Source organism: Anomaloglossus baeobatrachus, chromosome 5 (assembly GCF_048569485.1).
Source record: "Anomaloglossus baeobatrachus isolate aAnoBae1 chromosome 5, aAnoBae1.hap1, whole genome shotgun sequence".
Classification (NCBI taxonomy): Eukaryota; Metazoa; Chordata; class Amphibia; order Anura; family Aromobatidae; genus Anomaloglossus; species Anomaloglossus baeobatrachus.
Genome location: NC_134357.1, coordinates 579,791,030 through 579,817,401, shown reverse-complemented (window position 1 = coordinate 579,817,401; position 26,372 = coordinate 579,791,030). Strand labels below are relative to the sequence as shown.

Sequence of the window (26,372 nt, the reverse complement as noted above, 5' to 3'; positions counted from 1 at the left end):
ATGATCAGCAGATATGGCAGAGCGATCAGACTGCTGATCTATATAGTCCCCTAGGGGAACTAGTAAAATAAAAAAAATAAATTTTAAAAAAAATAAAAAAATAAAAGTTTAAATCAACCCCCTTTCGCCCCATTGAAAATTAAACGGTTAAAAAAATAAAAAATACGCACACATTTGGTATCGCCGCGTTCAGAAATGCCCGATCTATCAAAATATAAAATCAATTAATCTGATCAGTAAACGGCATAGTGGCAAACAAATTCCAAACGCCAAAATTACGTTTTTTGATTGCCACAAATTTTGCGCTAATTGCAATAGCAGGTGATCAAAACGTAGCACCTGCGCAAAAATTGTATCATTAAAAACGGCAGCCTGAGACGTAAAAAATAAGCCATTAATGAGCCATAGATCCCGAAAAATAAGAATGCTACGGGTCAATATAGCATAAAACGTACGCCACTTTTTTCGGACAAACGTGATTTTTTTTTCTTTAACCCCTTAGCTAAAAGTAAACCAATTTATATTTGGTGTCTATGAACTCGCACCGCCCTAAGGCATCACACCCACACATTAGTTTTACAATATAGTGAACACAGTAAATAAAATTTTTTTTGCAATTTTTCCGCATTTGGATTTTTTTTTGCCATTTTCCAGTACACTATATGGTAAAACTTATGGTTTCATTTAAAAGTTCAGCTCGTTCCACAAAAACGAGCCGTCACATGAGGATATTAAATGAAAAAAAAAAAAAAAGTTACGTCTCTCGGAAGAATGGCGAAAAAAACGGAAAGCGAAAATTCGGCCGTTTGTGAAAGGGTTAAAGTGCAGGGTGCACTGGTTGATGACACCTTGGCATTGCTTGGGATCGCCATCAGAGGGTGGAGGACTGGATTTAGACAGGGCCGGAGCTGTTCAGGCAGACATTCATTGACTGAAGATGGACCAGAAGTTGTTATACTTGGTCCCGCATCTGTAACATCTCACGGTACATTTCAGACTGAGGCAGAAAACCGGAGTTAGCTGAGTCCTGACCTATCTCCCCCGCCCCTCCTGCCTAGGAAAGCAGACATAGGCAGGTGAACAGAGCAGAACCCGACCTACAAAGGCCCACCCACAATGCACAACTCAATCAAAGTGCAGTGCATTTCTGCAACTTTGATTAGATATTTGAGCAGCCAAACAACCCCTGTTTCTATAACAGGTATGCTTGGATTCAGCATCCTTGTGCCAGTGTGGCACTGCCTTTACTTCATATAGCAAAATCCTGGTGGTTGGTTCTCTTTAAGATTCCTTTCTCAAAAGCTTTTGTTATGGGGAGAGCATATTTTGTTTTAAATGTAGAAAAATGATCCATAGTTGTAATCCCTTAGTGTGTGGGGTTGGAGAGAATATTCTGAGCTTCCATAAATAGTCATCCCTGTTTTGGATGACTATTCCATGCCCCTTGTCGGCTAATAGTTACCATATCTGAATCATTGCATAATGATTTTAGGGCAACCTTTTCTTTTGTATTTAGGTTATTTTGGGCAGATGGGGGTGTAAAATGTCTGATTTTATTGAACTATTCAAGCAGCAAGTAGTGGAAAGTGTAAAAAAAAATGACCTTGGTTTTCAAATGGATAAAAGCTTGATTTTGGAAAAACATCAATAAGTAGTGGTGTGTCATATAGAAATTAAAAAATTCATAAAGACCCAACAACACCCCTATGAAGCTGACCCCCTCCATTGGAAACATGTAACTAAAGAGAATCCTCCAGCAGATGTAAGGCCAATCTCAGCTGAAATGCACAAGAATGCAGAAAAGGACAGATTTATGACCGGTAGAAATAAGAGCAGCAATTGAACAGAAAAATAACAGAGAAATTCAAATCCTTTGTTTCCCCTTATAGAAAGTATAAATTGCATTCATATAATAGATACAGTAGGAAAGTCACATTTTTGAATTTGTGCTAAAGTGGAGAATGCAAAGCATTGTTCCGCATTATTGGTAGACTGCTGGGCTCCCGCCAGATGGATATCAGCCAGAAAATAAAAATGTCTATGCAATGTCTCCTATCTATGTAAACATAAAATTGTGATAGGAAAGATGACTGTAATATCTTCCACCTAGGACTTCCAGGGGTGAAGTTATCAAAAAGTTTGGGAATCTCATAATTTTCTAAGACTTAAGCGGGCTTTACACGCTGCGACATCGCTAGCCGATGCTAGCGATGTCAAGCGTGATAGGATCCGCCCTCATTGTACGGCCGATATGTGGTGATCGCTGCCGTAGCAAACATTATCGCTACGGCAGCGTCACACGCACATACCTGCCTAGCGACGTCGCTGTGACTGGCGAACCGCCTCCTTTCTAAGAGGGCAGTTCGTTCGGCGTCACAGCGACGTCACTAAGCGGCCGCCCAATCAAAGCGGAGGGGCGGAGATGAGCGGGCCGAACATAACGCCCACCTCCTTCCTTCCTCATTGCGGGTGACTGCAGGGACGGTGATGTTCCTCGTTCCTGCGGTGTCACACATAGCGATGTGTGCTGCCACAAGAACGACGAACAACCTGCGTCCTGCAGCAGCGATAATCGGGAATAGAACGACGCGTCAATGATCAACAATAAGGTAAGTAATTTTGATCGTTTGCGGTCGCTCCTGCGTTTCACACGCAAAGACGTCGCTAACAAGGCCGGATGTGCGTCACGAAAATCGGTGACCCACAACGACATAGTTAGCGATGTCGTTGCGTGTAAAGCGGCCTTTAGACTCATGCTATCTTTCACTGAAGTCCATCCGTGTTATGAGTCACCAGAGGGGAAGTATGTGGGTGTAACTTGTGTTAATAAAAAATTCCAATTATGATCTTCATTCAATGAAAGGACCATTGCTGTGTAGGATTGTTCTACATTCCATTGGAATCCTTCTCTCCAGAAATCTGAAGCCATTACTGTGACCCAAGTTCAGTAATTTTCCTTTTGTTATTCCCGTTTATTTTATGTAATTGCATATGCTGTATTATTTTGATCCCCTTTGTTATATATTTGTGTATTTTTATAAACAGTCTACTTTTCTGATTAAATATATAAAATGTAATAGTGTATGCCTTTGGGATGTGGTTTATAGATTAAGAGGAACAAAGCTATTTGTAACGTGTGTACAATCAACCTGTATAAGCAGAGACCCTGATTCCAGCGATGAGTCAGTTACTTGGCTGCTTGCTGACGTTTTGAAATTCAGTTTTCTCTGTTTAAAATCTACCAGTTCTTGAAATACTGCTCTATGTATAACCTCACCCACACCACTGATTGGCAGCTGTGTACAATGAGCATAGACAGAAAGCTGCTAATCAGGGGTGGAGTTATACATAGCTTATGAAGATAGAGGATACATAGCAGCAGGTTACTAGTTCTCTAGTGATAATCCCCTAATGATAATACAGTGATTTTATCAAAACTACAGCAAGCAGCTCAGTAAATGACACATCACTGGAATCAGACTCCCTCTCTTTCACAGGTGTGTCATGGGTGGTATCTGGCAATAGAAGGTCACAGCGTTCGGCTGTGCAAAATGTTCCCTGACTTTCTATTTTTCTTGCTGTTAGTATTCTGTGTACTAGGTATCTCCTCTCTGCTGGGTTTTCTTCCTTTTACTTTAGGACACTGGGGAGCTTCTTTTCCGTTCTGCTGCTAATTATTTGTATTTCCTCTTGGGTTAAAATATTCTCATTTTTCCTGGACTTATGGTAGAGATATTCAGTTCCTTCACAATGTCTGGATGCAAGTAGTTGGCTTTCACACACTAGTAGGATCGTTGTTGCTCTTTACTGAACTTCTTACTGAGTTGTCTAGCGGTATGTTTTTTGTTGTTTGCCTTGTTTGTTATCCGTTTGTGTCCTTTAGTACCTAGTGATCTTTATTAAGAGCTCATCCCATCCGTTCCCTATTTAGGACTCAGTTCAGGGTCAGCCTAGGGTCAGGTATCCGGCTCGGCGCATAGGTGTGGAATCTATATAGGGTGGTGAGGCAACTCAGGGGCCCAGCGGTAGGCTTGGTCAGGGCTCTCATCTCCCCTTCCCTAGGCACAGGGTTTCCCTTCTCTTTCGCCGTTCGCTTGGTACTTCACCGTTCCTATCGTGACACTGCCTCTACATTATTCTGATTTTTAATTAAGTGACCGAATCCTGTTGAATTCACAAAACCCCAGCATAGGTATCATAAATGTTACTTCCTCTCCACCAAGAGATACGCCCCTTTCAGTTCTGGTCTCTTCTACACCCATAATCTAAACTGTAATAAAGGTTTGTGGGCAGAGACGAGTGAACCTAAACAGTAAAGTTCGGGGTTTGTACCAAATACAGACTTTATACAAAAAAAAAAATCAGTGTTAGAGTTTGGAGGTCGGGTGCTTTATGTATCCTAACCACTCGATCTAGCATCACTGTCCTCGGGTACACTCAGTGCTCGGGCCAGTGCGAGCCGCTTGCAGTGTGTGAATGGCTTTCACGGGGAAGTAAAAACATTGTTAGAGGATATATTGTGTACAAGGAAAAAACTCAGTCATCCCTCCCCCGGTAATAAATACTCTGTTAATGGCTGGATGCATGTGGGCGGAGACCCAAACTGCCCAATCAATGACTTCCAATAGGGTTCAGGACCAGTCTGGTTCCCGAACTGAACTCTATCTAAAATATAACAGAAAAAGCTGAACCGAAACTTCAACGGGTCCACTTATCTCTATTTGTGGGTAAACCCACTAAAAAATAGTCCACTGGATAATAATAATTACAATAATATTATACAATAATTATTCTTTGTAAAGGGATCATTTTTATAACAAAGAGTCCAATTTCTACGGTGGCCACGCCTGATTCATGAAGTGGTGCATGCCTCCTCATGAATCTGGAGCGTTTGACGAGTGGCATGTGCCTCCTAGTGTCATGCTAGAAATATTATTCCCATCAGGGACTGGAGTGAAATTTCTGCCATAAGGAACACCACAGCTCGTCATGAATTTAAGGAGCTGTGGTGTCATGCCCCCGTCCCACCCAAACCGAGTCAATATTAGAGTGAAAATGGCAAAAGCCACCAATATTTGGCACAACTATGAATTGATACAAATTTTTGTGACTTTTCAAAGCTTTAGTGCCATTTGTTTGGCATAAAAGCTTTGATAAACTGAGACCAGTATCTTAACAACCTACACATATCTGAATGCAGAATGCGATTCACTTCTCCCTTGTCACGGCTGGGGATAGAAGCTATACCAGCCGTATATTACAATACAAAGGCAAGGGGAAAAGAATGCCTTATCACTAGGGAAAGGGGGAAGTGGTGACCCCTGACAATACAGCTCACCCTCAATGCCCTCACCAACCCTATATAGGTTCTGCACCTGTCGCCGAGCAGGAATACCTCACCCTAGGCAAACCCTGATCTATGCCTAAGTAAGAATGGCAGGTATGAGCGCTTTGTAAACACCACTAACGCTAAGGGAGACAAAAGGAATCAATACAGGGGAGACACAAATGCTACCACCTGAGCCCAGGTACATAGCAAAATTCAAACACTTATCTTAGGAGTAGCTACCACAGAAGTCTGTGGAACAACAAGAGGAGACGACCGCTGTAAACCACAACCAGGAACAACAATAAACCTCACCCAAAGCATCCAAGGGTGAGGTTTATAAAGGAAGTTAGAGGCTTGCAACAGAGGAAAAACTGACAGTTTCCCAGAGTCATAGAGTCCGCTGCTACAGAAACAGAGAACTGTAAGTTAAGAACACGTTCTGCAAATCTCTGGGAGTTTCCAACACTTCTGCCATTGGATTTTCTGCCAGCCGTGACAACGCTGTAACATCCCCTCACTATTTTTGTGCTAAATGCCTACAGCTCTGCCTCAACTCCAGAGGTTTGGAGGCAAAATCATCACATCTAAACAATAGAGAAAGACAGGCATGAAGAATATACTGTACATTTACAAGCATTTATTAACGAAACAAGTTTTGAAATGCAATTATATACAATGTGATAGAATTATGAGTTCCTATCTCCAATCTGGGGCTGCGCTTTTTAGTAAATAAATCAGTGAGCAACCGGAGATTAGTGAATTATCTAAATATAATCCAGTATCAAAACCTTTCACAAATGTTCATAAAGGCTCTCGAAAATACCCAACTTACTAGCAAAGTGGAGCTCGAAATTCCATTTTGCGGGATCTTAGTATGCAGAACGGGATCCCACAAATCTCTGCAGCTGCTCTAAGAACGAGACATTGTTCTCTCAACTAATCCAGCGCTGTCACATACTTTTTAAGGTTTTACTGAACTGCTTAAGGAGGATGCTGCAGAGCTGGAGTCGTAGAGCTCACTCTTTCACTGAGAGAGTGATCATCACTGAGGGTTGTGAGATCTCACAATCTGAAGTTCCTTTTGGGGGACATTAGGGACACTTCAAAAAGTTTTGGTACTGGATTATATTTAAAAAATTCACTAATCTACGGCTCTTCACTGTTTTAGTAAATAATAAAGGCAGCCACAGATTTGTTATAAGCACTATTTAAAGGGAAAGTCATTAAACACATTGCACTAGAAACTGGGGGATATTACCCTCGTAACAGTGTCAGCAGCAGATCCCCCCCATAACAGTGCGTCATGACCACATTCTTATGGTTTGAAAAATACGATAAGTTTAAAAAGAGAGAAAATGGTTCTTTCCCTCACCAATTCTTACTTGAGCAATTGTAGCCGATTTTTGGATAAAACCCTTTGAATTATAGTACATCATAATGGCTTCTCCCGTGTGACTCATCTGACAACAGGACCTGATTAATGATACAAAACATTTGGCAAATTCTGAAAGCAAGAATGGCTGCTCTGCTGGTTTTCTGACGATTAGCAAGACTTGATTTACCAGTTAAACATTTCAATTATTCACAACATTATAAAGGTTCCTTCCCTGTGTGGCGCCATCATATGTTTAACAAGATCTGATTTCTGAGAATTACATTTTCCACATTCAGAACATAAAAATGGTTTATTTTGTGTGATTTTTTTGATGGTAAAAAAGATGTGATTTCCTAGTAAAACATTTACCACATTCTGGGCATGAAAATGGCTTCTCCCCTGTGTGACTATTCTGATGTCTAATAAGGTCTGATTTCTGAATAAAACATTTCCCACACTCTGAACATGAAAATGGCTTCTCCTCTGTGTGAGATCTTTGATGGCAAACAAGGTGTGATTTCTGAATAAAACATTTCCCACACTCTGAACATGAAAATGGCTTCTCCCCTGTGTGAGATCTTTGATGACAAACAAGATATGATTTCCAAATAAAACATTTCCCACACTCTGAACATGAAAATGGCTTCTCCCCTGTGTGATTTTTCTGATGTCTAAGAAGGTAAGATTTCTGAATAAAACATTTCCCACACTCTGAACATGAAAATGGCTTCTCCTCTGTGTGAGATCTTTGATGGCGAACAAGATCTGATTTCTGAATAAAACATTTCCCACACTCTGAACATGATAATGGCTTCTCCCCTGTGTGATTTTTCTGATGTCTAACAAGGTCTGATTTCTTAATAAACCATTTCCCACACTCTGAACATGAAAATGGCTTCTCCCCTGTGTGAGATCTTTGATGACAAACAAGATCTGATTTCTGAATAAAACATTTCCCACACTCTGAACATGAAAATGGCTTCTCCCCTGTGTGAGATCTTTGATGACAAACAAGATCTGATTTCTGAATAAAACATTTCCCACACTCTGAACATGAAAATGGCTTCTCCCCTGTGTGATTTTTCTGATGTCTAACAAGATCTGATTTCCAAATAAAACATTTCCCACACTCTGAACATGAAAATGGCTTCTCCCCTGTGTGATTTTTCTGATGTCTAACAAGGTAAGATTTCTGAATAAAACATTTCCCACACTCTGAACATGAAAATGGCTTCTCCCCTGTGTGAGATCTTTGATGACAAACAAGATCTGATTTCCGAATAAAACATTTCCCACACTCTGAACATAAAAATAGCTTCTCCCCTGTGTGAATTTTCTGATGTGTAACAAAGTAAGATTTCCGAATAAAACATTTCCCACACTCTGAACATGAAAATGGCTTCACTCCTGTGTGAATTTTCTGATGTCGAACAAGAACTGATTTCCTGATAAAACATTTCCCACATTCTGAACATGAAAATGGTTTCTTCCTTGTAGCAGCCGTTTCATGTTTCACATCCTTTCTGTAACTTATATTTTGCTTACAATTCTGTGATAAATCGTAATTTTGGACTTGTTTGAAAAGATCAGATGATAAAGCTTTCCGAGGAAAGACTGAAGGTATATCTGGGAGAGCAGCACACTCTTCATATGTATCATGTGTGATACTTTCATCATCTGTTTTAAATTCTGACGATATTAGAGGTCCATCTGAACTCCTGATACACTCATCTGCTAAAAATAAACACAATGTTATTATTTTTTAATGATATAATTTTGAAAGTAGATTTTTTTAAATCATAACATTAGAAATTAAATTAGGAAACAAATTATTCTGAATCTGTTTTCCAATTTCGAGATCTAAGAGTTACATCTTCGTTAATTCGGATCTCCCATTCCTAGCACCAGTTCTCTGGAATGTGCTACAGTAAATAATCTGATTGATTGTCGCAATGTGACTGTAGGATAATGAGGGACAGGGGCTCCTATACCGTCTCTCATGCCAGGAGACCTTAGGCTATCCCTAACCTCTGGATTACCCTGAACGTGGAAGGAAGGGAAAGGAGTATGATGGAAATACAGATTACGACAGACGTGAAAACCAAAATTCAGACACACTGCAAACTCACAGAAATAAACAGTGAGAGACTAAGGCGAAAAGCAAGAGCAGGAAGGCAAAAACAAAAAGACAACAAGGGTTAACACCACAGCTGCTCACAGCAATAATGCACAACAACCACTAGTTTGTATCACAACACATCACCAGACCTGTATAGGTAAACTATTGCTGGCATTAATGGAATAGTCCAGCCGGCATATACAGAAGGGGAGCGAATGATACTGGCTCCACAACAGCATGTGATCAAAGACATTAACACGGAGCACAGCAGAGAATAACTCTTGCTAGTCTTACTAAGTATGTGGTTTGACGCCTTCATCTCACTGTGCTGCTCTCAGACACCAGAGCAGTTATCATGCAGAGTGCCAGAATGCTGAAATCCATGGATTATACTACGCCCTCTGATGTGTCATCTATATGTGTGCACATGCATAATTTACAGATCGCATATGTGCTTCCATATTACATAGGTTGTGGATCAGCTGTTATTATTTTGTTGCATATATTCCCCTTTGTTGCCCTTTTCCATTGTTATTTCAGCCTTCATATGCACATTGGTTTTATAAATTTATTTATTATACTAGAAGGTGGCCCGATTCTGCGCATCGGGTATTCTAGAATTTACGTATTGTGTAGTTAATGTATGATTTTTGTATATATATATATATGTTGTTGTGTGTAGTTACCAAGTGTTTAAGTGTTTGTGTAGGGCGCTGTACATGTTCTGGGTGTTGTCTGGGTGTGGCGGGGGGTGAGAGCGGTGTTTGTGTGTTGCGTTGTTTGTGGAGCGCTGTGTGTCTGTAGCGTTGTGTGTGTTGCGCAGTTTGTGTGGGTGTGGGGTGCGTGTGTGTGTTTTGGGGGGAGGTATGTTTTGTGCAATGTGTGTGTTGTGCGGCATGTGCGTATATTTGTGTGTGCCGCGGTGTTTGTGTGTTGGGTGTCTGTGTAGGGCGGTGTTTGTGGTTCCCAGTGTGTGTATGGTGTGTTGTGCAGTGCGTGTGTGGCGGTGTGGTGTGTGTGTGTTTTGGGGGGAGGTGTACACCCCCCATCGTGCTCCATCCCCCATGCTGCGCACCCCCCCATCGTGCTCCATCCCACATGCTGCGCACCCCCCATCGTGCTCCATCCCCCATGCTGCGCATTCCCCATCGTGCTCCATCCCCTATGCTGCGCACTCCCCATCGTGCTCCATCCCCCATGCTGCGCACTCCCCATCAGCCTCCATCCCCCATGCTGCGCACTCCCCATCGTGCTCCATCCCCCATGCTGTGCACCCCCCATCGTGCTCCATCCCCATGCTGTACACCCCCCATTGTGCTCCACAGTCACACATCAGACAGTATACACGCACACATCTGATCGCATACACTCACACCCCACTTCTGCCTGTGGTGTCCCCGCAGCTGTGCTGCACGCCGTGCTCCTCTGCTTTCTACCGACACGCACACACCCGATCGCATACACGCACACATCCGATCGCATACACGCGCACACACCCGATCGCATACATGCGCACATACGCGCTCACACACTCACAACATCCGAAGATACCACATGCTTCTGGCCATGTGATCCTCCGGCAGGTCCTAGAAGATCACTGCACGCACAGGATCGCCACCGAGAAGCAAGCGATATTACGGGATGTTGTGAGTGTGTGGATGCGATCTGATATGTGTGTGAGCTGTGTGTGAGAGATCTGATGTGTGTGTGTTCTTATGTGTGTGCGTGTGTGTGTGTTCCGCCGCTGCAGGACCTTGATACGCTCACCTGGGAGCCGGTGTACGCTGGTAACCATGCTAGACAATATTACATGGTTACCAGCGTACCCCAACCCCAGCTCGCACGGGAGCCCACACCAGCGTACGCCATCAACCCCAGCAATGCAAGGGTATGTGTCGGCTGGGTTGGCGGCGTACGCTGATGTGGGCTCCCGGGGGTACAGCACTCACCTGGGAGTCGGGTCTCCGTGTCGTTTCGGGGAATGCGTGTAGGGGGCGGGGGCAGAGCGAACGTGCAATGCGTGAGGGGGGCGGGGCGAGAGGCCAATCCGTGTGGGGGCCTCTTGTTGAAACATAGCAATGTAATTTCTTTTTCCAGAAAGACTTTTTATTAAAGTGACCATGTTTTCTTAGCCGTATTATCTTTGTGCTCCATATATGCAAACTGAGTCTTCTGTACATCTGTAATTATATATATATATTATATATATATATATATATATATATATATATATATATATATATATATATATATATAAACACACACACACACACACACACACTCTATTGTCAGGGTTGCAGATATGGAGGATGAGAAAGTTCATCATTATTTGGTCTGTCTATGATGGCACGATCTGTGTACTTGGTTTCCATGGTCACAGAACATGAATCATGTGACCTCCTCACTTCCTCCGTGCTGCTTGACCGCATGCAGATCATGGCGGGCCCGCCTCCCTCTCCACGTGTGCAGCTGCACATCCACCAGATACCAATTTACGGTAATCACATTAGCTTTATTAATTGTCCGGTTGATGTTATGTGTCACTTGCCCCTGATGAAGCTGCAATAGGTGGCGACACGCGTCGGGTAGACTGCCTGACTGTCCCTCTTACCTTGGGTCCCCATATTTTTCTTGCAGCGGTTACCAGGGTCCAGACATGGTATTGTAGTAGCCAGGGATTTATATTCTCCCTTGCACAGTATTGATTTTTCAACTACTAATTCAATGTGTGGCTAAAGGCTTTTTCCTTTTTAATAGGGTATTGCCTTCTGGTTATCCGTGTCATTCATTTTTCCCATAGGGTCTTTATAATCAGTTATCGGTAATGGATTATTATAGAAGCTACTCTTTATAATACATGTCTGGAGACCAATTGTGACATTGTATACCTTGATTGTAGTCTTGGCAATAGGCCATTACAGATGTAACTACTTCTTGTATTTTGTATGGCCACTCCACAGGGGTCATCCTTTACATTATTCTGTTATGGTGTTATATTGTGACATTGTTGTGTCCTGTGGGTGAATTCTAATATAGGATATATTCATCACAGGTTTAGCCATTTGTCATCTTTTCACTATACCACTTCTTATCCTGTATCCTTATTATTATGTTTTGCGATAGACTATATCAACCATATATGCTACTATTTTTCTCCTTTCACTGTACCGCTGCTTTATAGAGGTTTTTTCTATTTTTGCCGTATTTGTATATAATTTTCCCTGGGGACCATATATTATATAAAAAAAAATATTATATTTATCACAGAATTATATGTAGTGTATGGGACAGATGGCTGTTTTGTTCTTAAATGATTTTAATCGTCTGTGTTTTGTATGTTCCGGACATAATAAAATTTATATACCTTGTTTATACAGTTAGGTCCAGAAATATTTGGACAGTGACACAAGTTTTGTTATTTTAGCTGTTTACAAAAACATGTTCAGAAATACAATTATATATATAATATGGGCTGAAAGTGCACACTCCCAGCTGCAATATGAGAGTTTTCACATCCAAATCGGAGAAAAAGTGTAGGAATCCTAGCTCTGTAATGCATAGCCTCCTCTTTTTCAAGGACCAAAAGTAATTGGACAAGGGACTCTAAGGGCTGCAATTAACTCTGAAGGCATCTCCCTCGTTAACCTGTAATCAATGAAGTAGTTAAAAGGTCTGGGGTTGATTACAGGTGTGTGGTTTTGCATTTGGAAGCTGTTGCTGTGACCAGACAACATGCGGTCTAAGGAACTCTCAATTGAGGTGAAGCAGAACATCCTGAGGCTGAAAAAAAAGAAAAAATCCATCAGAGAGATAGCAGACATGCTTGGAGTAGCAAAATCAACAGTCGGGTACATTCTGAGAAAAAAGGAATTGACTGGTGAGCTTGGGAACTCAAAAAGGCCTGGGCGTCCATGGATGACAACAGTGGTGGATGATCGCCGCATACTTTCTTTGGTGAAGAAGAACCCGTTCACAACATCAACTGAAGTCCAGAACACTCTCAGTGAAGTAGGTGTATCTGTCTCTAAGTCAACAGTAAAGAGAAGACTCCATGAAAATAAATACAAAGGGTTCACATCTAGATGCAAACCATTCATCAATTTCAAAAATAGACAGGCCAGAGTTAAACTTGCTGAAAAACACCTCATGAAGCCAGCTCAGTTCTGGAAAAGTATTCTATGGACAGATGAGACAAAGATCAACCTGTACCAGAATGATGGGAAGAAAAAAGTTTGGAGAAGAAAGGGAACAGCACATGATCCAAGGCACACCACATCCTCTGTAAAACATGGTGGAGGCAACGTGATGGCATGGGCATGCATGGCTTTCAATGGCACTGGGTCACTTGTGTTTATTGATGACATAACAGCAGACAAGAGTAGCCTGATGAATTCTGAAGTGTACCGGGATATACTTTCAGCCCAGATTCAGCCAAATGCCGCAAAGTTGATCGGACGGCGCTTCATAGTACAGATGGACAATGACCCCAAGCATACAGCCAAAGCTACCCAGGAGTTCATGAGTGCAAAAAAGTGGAACATTCTGCAATGGCCAAGTCAATCACCAGATCTTAACCCAATTGAGCATGCATTTCACTTGCTCAAATCCAGACTTAAGACGGAAAGACCCACAAACAAGCAAGACCTGAAGGCTGCAGCTGTAAAGGCCTAGCAAAGCATTAAGAAGGAGGAAACCCAGCGTTTGGTGATGTCCATGGGTTCCAGACTTAAGGCAGTGATTGCCTCCAAAGGATTCGCAACAAAATATTGAAAATAAAAATATTTTGTTTGGGTTTGGTTTATTTGTCCAATTAGTTTTGACCTCCTAAAATGTGGAGTGTTTGTAAAGAAATGTGTACAATTCCTACAATTTCTATCAGATATTTTTGTTCAAACCTTCAAATTAAACGTTACAATCTGCACTTGAATTCTGTTGTAGAGGTTTCATTTCAAATCCAATGTGGTGGCATGCAGAGCCTAACTCGCGAAAATTGTGTCACTGTCCAAAGATTTCTGGACCTAACTGTATATTGGTGTGCACTTGTTTCTATTGAGGCCTTTTTCTCCACTTTTACTTTGGTCACATGACGTGATGTCAAAAAGGTTCTTAAGCAGTCCTATAATTGGCATATAAACACTGCAGCCGCTAGGAGAATGGGGGCCTGTGTAATTGCCCAGTTTCCTCTCCCTGTCTACTAATGCCAGTCCTGTATGCCAGCCTGTGTCCTGTTCAGTTTTTTTAGACTCCTAGAATTAAAAGACCTTTGGTTACATCATGTCACATGACTTCATCAAAGGTCCTTAAACAATCAACCTTAGAATACAACTGATGGGGACCCTAAGAGACTGGGGTTCCTGAGAAATTACACAGTTTGACTCCTCCCAATACTGGTCCTGACTGTAACTAGGGCTTATTCTCGGTATAGGGCTTATTTTCAGGGAAACAGGGTATTTTTGACGCCCGGCCAGGCCAGGTAGTCACAGATAGGGCCCCGCATTACACCTGTCCCCTACAAGGTAACACACAGCCGACCATATACACCCTAGTCACCTCCCTCAGGGCTGATGGGCACACCAGGGGGCGGAACCAGGTGGTTGGAAGACGCCCACCAAGGAGTCCTGATAGCCTGAGGCAGGAGAAAGTAAGCAGTTGAGTTGTAGAGTTCAAGGAGAGTGGAGGCCAGGCCTGTGACAGGGCCTGAGGAAAACTAACAGGTGCCAGGGTTGGAGCCCTGGTGCCTTTGGCTAGGAGGCAGACGGTGGTCTCGTCTGCAGGAGCCAGGAAGACAGCTAGGTGGAACCGGGACAGGGTTGTAGCCCGCCGGTATCGACCCGGGGAACCGACCCGGAAACCGGAGCACAAAGGGGGGTACTCAGACCCTGAAGCTAGGTCCAGAAACTACTGGGGATTAGTTAATTAACTGATTGAGGCCAGGACTCTAGGTCCTGTCCCACCCAAAGTCCCGAAAGAAGACAACAGCCCACCGAGAAGGGATAAAAGGCCACCGCCACGGCTCAGAGATCCCATGGGCCAGCATCTGCGAATAAGGGCTCCCTAGACTGTCACAAGCCGGGAGTGGACTCCTGAAGTTTCAGGCTCAGGTATTCCAACGTTCACAAAGGTGCGGGAGAAAGGCAGAGACCACCAGCCGGGTGGGGGACCAGAGCGCAGCCCACCATTATTTTGGTTTACCAGAGACTCGTGTGTTCAATAATAGTGAGTACAACAGCACCCTGCGGTCGCCCATCTCCCTGCACCAACGCCCACCAAGTCCTGGGGCCACCATCCCTGTCCACGGAGGGGTTAACAACTGGCTGCACAACATCTCCCCTGGGTGCCCCGTCACAGCAGCGGTGGTGTCCAACCTCACCACACACCGTGGGTGGCGTCACGAACTCGAATACGGCCCAGCCGTACATATACATCCGGCACACTACTAATTTCCGGTAAGAACCAAGGAGACATAGTAAATTGAAAAAATCTTTTTTCTTTTATTTTGCTTGTGAGATTGTGAAAGAAGTGCTGTACAAAAGTCCGCCAAGACGTTTCGGCCAATCGGCCTTCCTCAGGTCGGACAAACTGGAGAGCAGCAGGAGATGAAGGAGTAGAAAATGAAAGTAGATGTACTTGACCGTATGTTGGACAGCAGGGTAAATGGTGGTATACACAGGAATACCTATGTGGTTATATTGTGAGTAGTGGGTCACTCTCTTGTCAGGAGGGCAAAGTGAGTACAATGTTCCTCTGGTAACCGCAATGTGGTAACCGGAAATTAAGTGTAGGGGATCACCAAGTTTCCTCAAATGTGACACAAGACCTGTGTTAAGGCAAGCTTCCAGCACGCTTTAGTGTAAAGAGATCATTATGCTTCCATGTTCTGTGTATGCTGTCTGCACTCTTAAGTGCTCAGGGATCCTGTTATTCCAAGGCGGTTGTAGCTCAAGTGATTATTCAAGACCAGGGGCTGGAGGACAAAATATGGTCAAGGGGTATATAGAACAAGGCAGGACCTGACCCAGGTAGTTACCTATGGCTCCAGTGATTAGGCATAGGAGGAGGTCCAGGAAAGGTGAAGGGAGTCCGGGCGACTACCGGCGGGTATCAGAGGTGCTGGGAGGCTGAACCGCGCGTCCTGTGCCTCCCAGCACCTCTGATACCCGCCGGTAGTCGCCCGGACTCCCTTCACCTTTCCTGGACCTCCTCCTATGCCTAATCACTGGAGCCATAGGTAACTACCTGGGTCAGGTCCTGCCTTGTTCTATATACCCCTTGACCATATTTTGTCCTCCAGCCCCTAGTCTTGAATAATCACTTGAGCTACAACCGCCTTGGAATAACAGGATCCCTGAGCACTTAAGAGTGCTGACAGCATACACAGAACATGGAAGCATAATGATCTCTTTACACTAAAGCGTGCTGGAAGCTTGCCTTAACACAGGTCTTGTGTCACATTTGACGAAACTTGGTGACCCCTACACTTAATTTCCGGTTACCATATTGCGGTTACCAGAGGTACATTGTACTAACTTTGCCCTCCTGACAAGAGAGTGACCCACTACTCACAATATAACCACATAGGTATTCCTGTGTATACCACCATTTACCCTGCTGTCCAACATACGGTCAAGTACATCTACTTTCATTTTCTACTCCTTCATCTCCTGCTGCTCTCCAGTTTGTCCGACCTGAGGAAGGCCGATTGGCCGAAACGTCTTGGCAGACTTTTGTACAGCACTTCTTTCACAATCTCACAAGCAAAATAAAATAAAAAAGATTTTTTCAATTTACTATGTCTCCTTGGTTCTTACGGGAAATTAGTAGTGTGCCGGAGTTACCATACTCCAATTACTGACTGTTTTCTCCAGAGCACCTATGTGAGGTGAGGCAAGGTCTTTCTCTTACGGATTTTGTACATATACATCCAACCCCCCACCTTTTCATTCGGAGTGTCCGCAGGACCCCCGGGTCCGGAGACCCTCAAGCCACCACCCCTGAAAGTCCGGACTCGAGCAGCGGCGGCTGCTGGTCACGGGGGCGGCACATATTCATAAACTCTCTGCAGGTCTTTGAGTTGCCTTCATAACAACATATAGAAGGGACTAGAAACAAACAGCAGAAGAAGCAGAAGCAAAGAAAATACAGCTGAAAAAAACAGAGCAGAAAGCCTAAAAATGTAACCACAAAATTAGTGCAGAAAGTACATGAGTAGATATCTCTTACTGGATACAACTGGAGGAGACACATCCTGAGGAACATCGGGATCTTCTTGTTTACAGTCCTGTGGGAGAAGAGGACGGGGACATCTCTCTGGTGTTGTCCTCTTACTGGATAGAACTGGAGGAGACACATACAGGGGCTGAATTCATTCCTTACATACAGATAATTATAGGCCGTGTGTATTTAGTCCTGTCTATTACCTGGTGATGTGAGGGGCTGGGGAACCACCATCATGACGTCCTTGTACAGATCTTTGTGTCCTTCTAAATACTCCCACTCCTCCATGGAGAAATAGACGGTGACGTCCTGACACCTTATAGGAACCTGACACATACAATGATACCGTCACCCCCGATCCCTTCATAGCGTTACTGTATAATGTCCCAGCATTCCCAGCAGTGTCACCTCTCCAGTCAGCAGCTCAATCATCTTGTAGGTGAGTTCTAGGATCTTCTGGTCATTGATGTCCTCATGTATCTGGGGGTGAGGTGGAGGCCCTGTGATTGGGCTCAGGGGTCTTCCCCATCCCTCAGACACAGGGGCCTGACAGCGCTCACTAGAGGTCTTCTTCACTACTGTGTAATCCTGGTTATGGAGAGACACAGTAATAAATCTCACTCCAGACATTTCCAGAGTCCTCACCTCTCCAGTTCTGTCCATCTGTTATTCCCATAGATAAGAATGATGTAATGTGACGTCATCAGAATCTCTCACCTCTCCAGTAAGCCGGAAGAGGATCTCTAGGGTGAGGTGTAATATCCTCTCCGCCATCTTGTCCCTGTCCATATCCATCCTTGACGGGGCAATCAGGAGAATTTTCTTATATAGAAGATCTCCACTGAGAGGATGCGATATTGTAGGGACCTGAATGGGGAGAAGATGATGATGTAACATCATAAAGAATCCTGTACAGTAATATAATTACTGGAGACTTTATATCTAGTGATGAGCGAGTACTAAAAAGCTCGGGTGCTCGAAGCTCGGGCCGAGCCTCCCAAGATACTCGTGTACTCGGCCCGAGCAACGAGCCCAATGTTATCCTATGGGAGACCCGAGTATTTTTGTGAAATGACCCCCCGGCAGCATGGAGAAACCCTAAAAATGTCACAAAAGTCTCAGAAGAGTGCTCAAATGACATGGCAACAGCATGGGGAAGACCCCTTGAAGCATTTATCACTGAAAAGTCACAGCTGTGAACAATTTTGTCCGCGTTTTACGCCATTTTTACGGACTCACCAGAAAACCTTCCAAAATGACCCCAAAATGATTTTTCATGGCGGAAATGTTAAGGGCACATACCCAATAGTGAGATAGAGCTGGTGTATGTTACTTTTTGAGATTAATACATGAAAGATTTTACGTGAAAACATTGTGTGGCACTCCGATGTCCCTGAGAAGAGACGTACATGAAGGCCTCTTGAGTCTAATGTGCCCATTTTGAGGAAGTGAGTCTTTGTAGTATTTTCCTTTGCCAGGGCAGCCAAAAATTGGGAGGCTCCACGTTGTCCCTGGATAGAGACGTGCATGAGGGCCTGTAAACCTGAAGTGCCCATTGTAAGGAAGTGGGTCTATTTCAGTATAGCCCTTAGGCAGGGCAGCCAAAAATTGGGAGGCTCCACATTGTCCCTGGATAGAGACGTGCATGATGGCCTGTAAACCTGAAGTGCCCATTGTAAGGAAGTGGGTCTATTTCAGTATAGCCCTTTGCCAGGGCAGCCAAAAATTGGGAGGCTCCACGTTGTCCCTGGATAGAGACGTGCATGAGGGCCTGTAAACCTGAAGTGCCCATTGTAAGGAAGTGGGTCTATTTCAGTATAGCCCTTAGGCAGGGCAGCCAAAAATTGGGAGGCTCCACATTGTCCCTGGATAGAGACGTGCATGATGGCCTGTAAACCTGAAGTGCCCATTGTAAGGAAGTGGGTCTATTTCAGTATAGCCCTTTGCCAGGGCAGCCAAAAATTGGGAGGCTCCACGTTGTCCCTGGGTAGAGACGTGCATGAGGGCCTCAAAACATTAAGTGTCCATTTTAAGGAAGTGGGTGTATTTCAGTATAGCCCTTAGGCAGGGCAGCCAAAAATTGGGAGGCTCCACGTTGTCCCTGGGTAGAGACGTGCATGAGGGCCTCAAAACATTAAGTGTCCATTTTAAGGAAGTGGGTGTATTTCAGTATAGCCCTTTGCCAGGGCAGCCAAAAATTGGGAGGCTCCACGTTGTCCCTGGGTAGAGACGTGCATGAGGGCCTCAAAACATTAAGTGTCCATTTTAAGGAAGTGGGTGTATTTCAGTATAGCCCTTAGGCAGGGCAGCCAAAAATTGGGAGGCTCCACGTTGTCCCTGGGTAGAGACGTGCATGAGGGCCTCAAAACATTAAGTGTCCATTTTAAGGAAGTGGGTGTATTTCAGTATAGCCCTTTGCCAGGGCAGCCAAAAATTGGGAGGCTCCACGTTGTCCCTGGGTAGAGACGTGCATGAGGGCCTCAAAACATTAAGTGTCCATTTTAAGGAAGTGGGTGTATTTCAGTATAGCCCTTTGCCAGGGCAGCCAAAAATTGGGAGGCTCCACGTTGTCCCTGGGTAGAGACGTGCATGAGGGCCTCAAAACATTGTTCCCATTGCAAAGGAGCGGGTCTCCTGTCGTTGTAATGTCCATTCTGCAAAGAATGGGCGAAAAAATTTACCACTGGGGGTATACCTGAAACAAAGGCCTAAGTATTGCAATTTGTAACGGTCATCATCATGGTGGCGCATGAGGAGAAGGAGGAGCAGTCCAGCGATTATCCAAAGTCGAGAAGTGTGTACCCATGGGTGAGTGGAGGTACATGGCAAACTTTAAATTCCGCTCTCATTTGCTGGTGGTGTGGTGAAGTCTGGCCCAATCCAACCCTTGTTCATCTTTATCAGAGTCAGCCTGTCAGCATTTTCAGTTGACAGGCGGGTGCGTTTATCTGTAATGATTCCACCTGCGGCACTAAAAACACGCTCTGACAAAACGCTAGCAGCAGGGCAGGCCAGGACTTCCAAGGCGTAGAGAGCCAATTCATGCCACGTGTCCAGCTTGGATACCCAATAATTGTAAGGCACAGAGGAATGTCGGAGTACAGTTGTTCGATCTGCAAGGTACTCCTTCAGCATCTGGGCAAACTTAGGATTTCTTGTGGCACTACCCCGCACCTCAGGGGCTGTGGTACGTGAGGGGCTGAGAAAACTGTCCCACATCTTAAAGACTGTTCCCCTACCTCTGGCGGATTGGACTTGTGCCTCTCTCGGCTGTACGCCTCGGTTGTCCACTGATTCCTGACCTATGCCGCTAGCGTTTTGTGAGGGGAATGCTTTGCCTACTTCCGTGAGTATGGCCTTCCGAAACTGCTGCATTTTGGTTGACCTCTCCTCCACGGGAATAAGAGACAAAAAGTTCTCCTTGTAGCGTGGGTCTAACAGTGTTACCAACCAGTAATGATTGTCGGCCAAGATGTTCTTAACGCGAGGGTCACGAGACAGGCAGCTTACCATAAAGTCAGCCATGTGCGCCAGACTCTTAACAGCCAGGACTTCAGTAGCCTGACCAACAAGATGACTGAACATGCTGTCCTCCTCCTCCTCCTCCTCCTCATCTACCCTGTCCTCTGGCCAGCCACGCTGAACCGAGGATATGACTGGTGTGCATGTCATATCCTCAATTTGGCCGGAGAGTTGCTCCATGTCTTCATCCTCCTCCTCGTCATAGTCCTCCACTGCACGTTGTGATGAGACGAGGCGGGGCTGTGTGTTATCACCCACACCCACTACTGTTTCTTGCTGCAACTCATCGCGCTCCGCCTGCAATGCATCATGTTTGTTTTTCAGCAGAGACCGTTTTAGAAGGCAGAGTAGCGGGTATGGTGACGCTAATAATGGCGTCATCACCACTCACCATCTTGGTGGAGTCCTCAAAGTTTTGGAGGATGGTACATAGGTCTGACATCCATCTCCACTCCTCAGGTGTTATGTGTGGAGTTTGACCCATTTCCCGACGGCTTAGGTGATGCAGGTACTCAACAACTGCCCTCTTCTGCTCACATATCCTGACCAACATGTGCAGAGTTGAATTCCAACGCGTGGGGACATCACACACCAGTCTGTGAGCCGGAAGATGCAAACGGCGCTGAAAGCCGGCAAGGCCGGCTGAAGCAGTAGGTGACTTTCGAAAATGTGCAGACAGGCGGCGAACTTTTACCAGCAGATCAGACAGCTCTGGGTATGACTTTATAAACCGCTGAACCACGAGGTTGAGCACATGGGCCACGCATGGAACATGTGTCAGCTGGCCTCGCCTCAAAGCCGCCACCAGGTTCCGGCCATTGTCACACACGACCTTTCCTGGCTTTAGGTTCAGAGGTGTGAGCCAGTGATCTGCCTGCTGTTTCAGAGCTGTCCACAGCTCTTCTGCATTGTGGGGTTTGTCACCTATGCAGATTAGCTTCAGCACAGCCTGTTGCCGCTTCGCCGAGGCAGTGCTGCAGTGCTTCCAGCTTGTGACTGGTGTGGAGGGCACAGTGGATGAGGATGCGCAGGAGGAGGAGGAGGCTGAAGAGCATGACATTCCGGAGCTGTAGAGTGTGGGTGAAACACTGACTGAGGTAGGGCCTGCAAACCTTGGTGTGGGAAGGACGTGTTCCGTCCCTCGCTCAGACTGGGTCCCAGCTTCCACAATATTAACCCAGTGTGCCGTCAACGAGATGTAGCGGCCTTGCCCACAAGCACTTGTCCACGTGTCTGTGGTTAGGTGGACCTTGGGTGAAACAGCGTTGTTCAGGGCACGTGTGATGTTTTGTGACACGTGGTTATGCAACGCGGGGACGGCACACCGGGAGAAATAGTGGCGGCTGGGGACCGAGTAACGTGGGACAGCTGCCGCCATCAGGTCACGGAATGCTTCTGTCTCCACCAGCCTAAAAGGCAACATTTCCAGCGCAAGCAGTCGCGAAATGTTAGCATTTAGAACTGTGGCATGTGGGGTGTTGGCAGTGTATTTGCGCCTGCGTTCAAAGGTTTGCTGAATGGATAACTGAACGCTGCGCTGGGACAAGGACGTGCTTGATGATGGTGTTCTTTCTGCGTAGGCAACTGCAGGTGCAGGAGTGGAGGAGGCTCGTTCGCAGGCAGCATGGACAGAGGATTGGCTCGCATGCACAACCAGCGAAGACGTAGCAGTGACATCAGAAAGCACTGCTCCTCGACTCTGTTGTACTTCCCACAAAGTCGGGTGCTTGGCTGACATGTGCCTGATCATGCTGGTGGTGGTCAGGCTGCTAGTTTTGGTACCCCTGCTGATGCTGGCACGGCAGGTGTTGCAAATGGCCTTTTTTGAATCATCTGGATCCAACTTAAAAAACTGCCAGACTCGGGAAGACCTAACATTTGTACAGGCACCTTGTGTCGTCGTGTTGTTCCGGGGAACGGTTGCCTGACTTCTGCCTGGGGCCACCACCCTGCTTCTTACTGCCTGTTGTGATGCTACGCCTCCCTCCCCCTGTGCACTGCTGTCCTCGCTCTGCATATCCTCCTGCCAGGTTGGGTCAGTTACTGGATCATCCACCACGTCGTCTTCCTCTTCCGCACCCTGCTCCTCCTCCTGACTTCCTGACAATTGTGTCTCATCATCGTCCACCACTTGTTGAGACACGTTGCCAACTTCGTGAGAACGTGGCTGCTCAAATATTTGGCCATCTGTACAGACGATCTCCTCATGACCCACTTCAATATGAGCTGGCGAGAGGCCAGAATGTGTGAATGGAAACGTGAACAGCTCTTCCGAGTGTCCAAGTGTGGGATCATTAATGTCCGAGGAGGACGTGTACTCAGCCTGGTGGTAGGAAGGAGGATCAGGTTCAGAAATGTGCGGTGCAGTATCACGGCTACTGACACTTGACCGTGTGGAAGACAGAGTGTTTGTGGTGGTGCCAATCTGACTGGAAGCATTATCCGCTATCCAACTAACAACCTGTTGACACTGGTCTTGGTTCAAGAGCGGTGTACTGCTGCGGTCCCCAAGAATTTGGGACAGGACGTGCGAGCGACTAGATGTGGCCCTTTCTTGTGGCGAAATTAGAGCTTGCCCACGACCTCGGCCTCTGCCTGCACCACCATCACGTCCACTTCCTTGTTCCTTGCCAATGCCCTTGCGCATTTTGCAATGCTGTGCACTGCTGACGTGTATATTCACTACTTGTGCGTTATATCAAAGTGTGTGGAAATTGCACACAAGTGCACCTGTACGCTGCCACCAACAGGCACACACGTGCGGTTTTAAAAACCAAGCACGGACGCAATAATAACCTAACAGGTTTTTTTGGGGAGCGACAATTACAGACAAGTCAGACACTATCTGGACTGTTTTACACTGTGTACACCAGCCCCAGATATGATGAAGGCTGGTATACGGTCACCACTACCCTGCCTGCCTGCCTGCCTGTATACTGGTACAATAGTCCTGACAAGGACTCTTTTGGTCACTAGCCTGTATTCAGACCTGGCTATACCCTGCCTGTATATAGCAACAATAGTCCTGAGAAGGACTCTGCTACTGTACTCCGACCTGGCTATACCCTGCCTGCCTGTATACAACTAGAATAGTCCTGAGAAGGACTTTTGGTCACACTGTTTGCAGCCCTGCAACTGAAAAAGCTATAAAGGGCCGCAAAGCTTTCCCTGAATCAGCGACACTCTCCCTACACTGACTGTCTGAATAGCTGTGAGCAGAGCACAGCGCGCCGGAAGATATAAAGGCTCGGTCACGCTGTGCAGGCCGGCCAATCACTGCAATTCCACAACTAACAGGGCTGTGGCATTGCAGTGGTCTGCCAGCCAATCCCTGCATGAGGGCTGGCTCTCAAAAGAGCGCCAACATGCAGAAATGAAGACCACGAGTAAAGCACGAGTATCGCGAGATTACTCGGTCCCCGCCGAGCAGCCCGAGTACAGCGATACTCGTGCGAGTACCGAGTAGTGACAAGCATGCTCGCTCATCACTATTTATATCCGATCACCGGCTTCAGAAATAACGCTAACATCTATGGCATGAAGGAGAAGACAATTCATGGTTTTGGGGCTGCAGGAACAGAAATAAAGATTCTTGATCCAATAATATTAAGAAGCGGCTTTTACTTGACATGTATGGCACGTGACTATTTTATAATATTCATCTGTTTGCTTGTTTTGGGGGGGTTTTTTTGTATGTTTGCAGGTTTTTAGTTTTCCAGATTTTTTTGGCTGATTTTTAAACTGCAATTTTTTTTTTAATTTTTGGAAAATTACTGCATAATAATGACACTGAAAAAGACGTCCGTGTGTGGGAGGACGAGAAAACCAACCAGGGCCAGGAAGCTGCTGCCAAGGCAGATAAAATAATAGGATGCAGTGAACGAGGCACAGATGCTCCGGACAAGAACAGTTTTGCCTCTATACAAGTCACTAGTGCGGCCACACTTACAATATTCTGCACAATTTCGAGCTCCAGTGAATGAGGAGGACATAACTGAACTAGAGCGGATGCAGAGAAGAGCGACCATTAAAGGAATGGAAGGTCTGCAATAGGAGGACAGGTTAGCAAGCCTGGGGTTATTCATTTGGAAACACAAAGGCTACGGGGCGATTTTATTACAATGTACAAGTATATCAGGGGCATTACTGAGATATTTGTGATGAGCTTTTTACAACTGAGGCCTGCAATAATGACAAGGAGGTTCAATCATAAATCACAGAAGGGGATTCTTTACTGTAAGAGCAGTGAGAATATGGAACTCTCTGACATATGATGAAATAATTGTTGATAGACTACAAAAATTCAAGGCGGGCTTGGATGCCTTCCGTAAAAAATATATTATTGCAGGTTATCATCAGTACTAGATTTTGTGATGGGACATTGATCCAGGGAACTAGTCTGATATTTTTAGAGTCATGGAGGAATTTTGCCCCTTGTAAAAGGTATTCACACCCTCGGAACGTTGCACTAATTTTTACATTACACCAACAAACGTATACGTATTTTATTGTGGTTTTATGTGATATTCCAGCATTAAGTAACAAGTATTTGTGAAGTGTAAAGGAAATGATAGATGGTTTTCTAAATATTTAAAAATATAAATCTGAATATTGTGATGTACATTTGTATTAAGCCCCTTGTAGTATGATGCGCCTGAGTGACCAATTGCCTCCAGAAGTCACAAAATTAGTAAATTGAGTCACCTGTATCATTTATTCTCAGTATAACTACAGCTGTTTTGTGAAGATTTCACGAGTTTTGTTTGAGAACATTAGGGATCAAACAGCATCTTGAAAACCAAGGAACCCACCAGACAGGTCAGGGATAAAGTTGTGGAGAAGAGTAAAGCAGGGTTCGGTTTAATAAAAAAAAAAAAAAAATAGCCAAAGCTCTGAACATCTCACTAAGCACTTTTCAATCCATCAACCAAAAATGGCAGGAGTATAGTGTAGAGACATAAGGGTCAGTGGGTACAGTCGTCCGCTGGCCTGACTGTCTTCAGAAAGACTGCTCGGACCAGGGCTCATCCCACTGAATGCTCGCACTGATTTTTTGTGGGCAGAACACTTCTCAGACAACACAAAGTGAGAGAACTACACATTGGTAGGACGTTACTGGTTCACCAACAGGCAAACACGTATCGTACATTTCCAGCAAGATCACAAGATGGTACAAGCGACAAAGTCTCTCCCATCCGTTGGCTCGCAAGGGATTACAATCTTTGCGACTTCGGGGCTTCCTGGGCTAACTATCCCAGTCAGCAGCACCCCGCTTTTGATGAGCACCCACTGAGAGGAGATAGTGGCAAGCTTACAAAAATGACTGAGCACAGCAAGATACAGCATTTAGCCAGGCAACTGAATTGTCCTCACCTGGGTTCTCCAGGTACAATTTTGGGCTCAGCATTGAGCAGTGAAGCAGATCTGTGATATTTCAGCTAAAAATGTGGATTTTAGGCTGAAGTCCTGCAAAATAAATGTGGAAAGAGGAGCAAAGCCCTTTTCATACCCTAAGTTCTCACTTCAGAGTATTGTATCTTACAGGATTGGTGGGAGATGGCTGTTCTCTCATTGGTTCAGTTCAATTCGACTGCATAATATTCCTCTAATTGACATAGTCAAAGAGGCTGAGGCAATCCATATTTAACAGGATATAGGGCTCCAGTCAGTCTGACATTAAACAATGGCCAACTTCTCTTGATTTGGCAATCAAAGAAACAAAAGGTGTTGCCTAATTAAGAACAGTTCACTCCTCACACAAATCTCCAGATGCTGAGTTGTCACATATAGCACAACTGCAAAACGACAAAGAC

The 26,372-nt window shown here is 45.0% G+C and overlaps 2 protein-coding genes across 2 annotated transcripts in view; one reads left to right on the top strand and one right to left on the bottom strand.

The window, feature by feature from the left end:
* Positions 1-26,372, top strand: part of LOC142312448 (uncharacterized) — a 131,662-nt gene that overhangs the window by 20,055 nt on the left and 85,235 nt on the right. The gene's annotated exons all lie outside the window — the stretch shown is intronic.
* Positions 5,943-11,447, bottom strand: LOC142310595 (uncharacterized). Its single transcript, XM_075348112.1, has 2 exons — positions 11,435-11,447; positions 5,943-8,330 (listed from the first exon to the last, which is right to left on the bottom strand). Exons 1-2 carry the CDS (start codon positions 11,445-11,447, stop codon positions 7,015-7,017), a joined length of 1,329 nt encoding a protein of 442 aa, XP_075204227.1. The 3' UTR covers positions 5,943-7,014.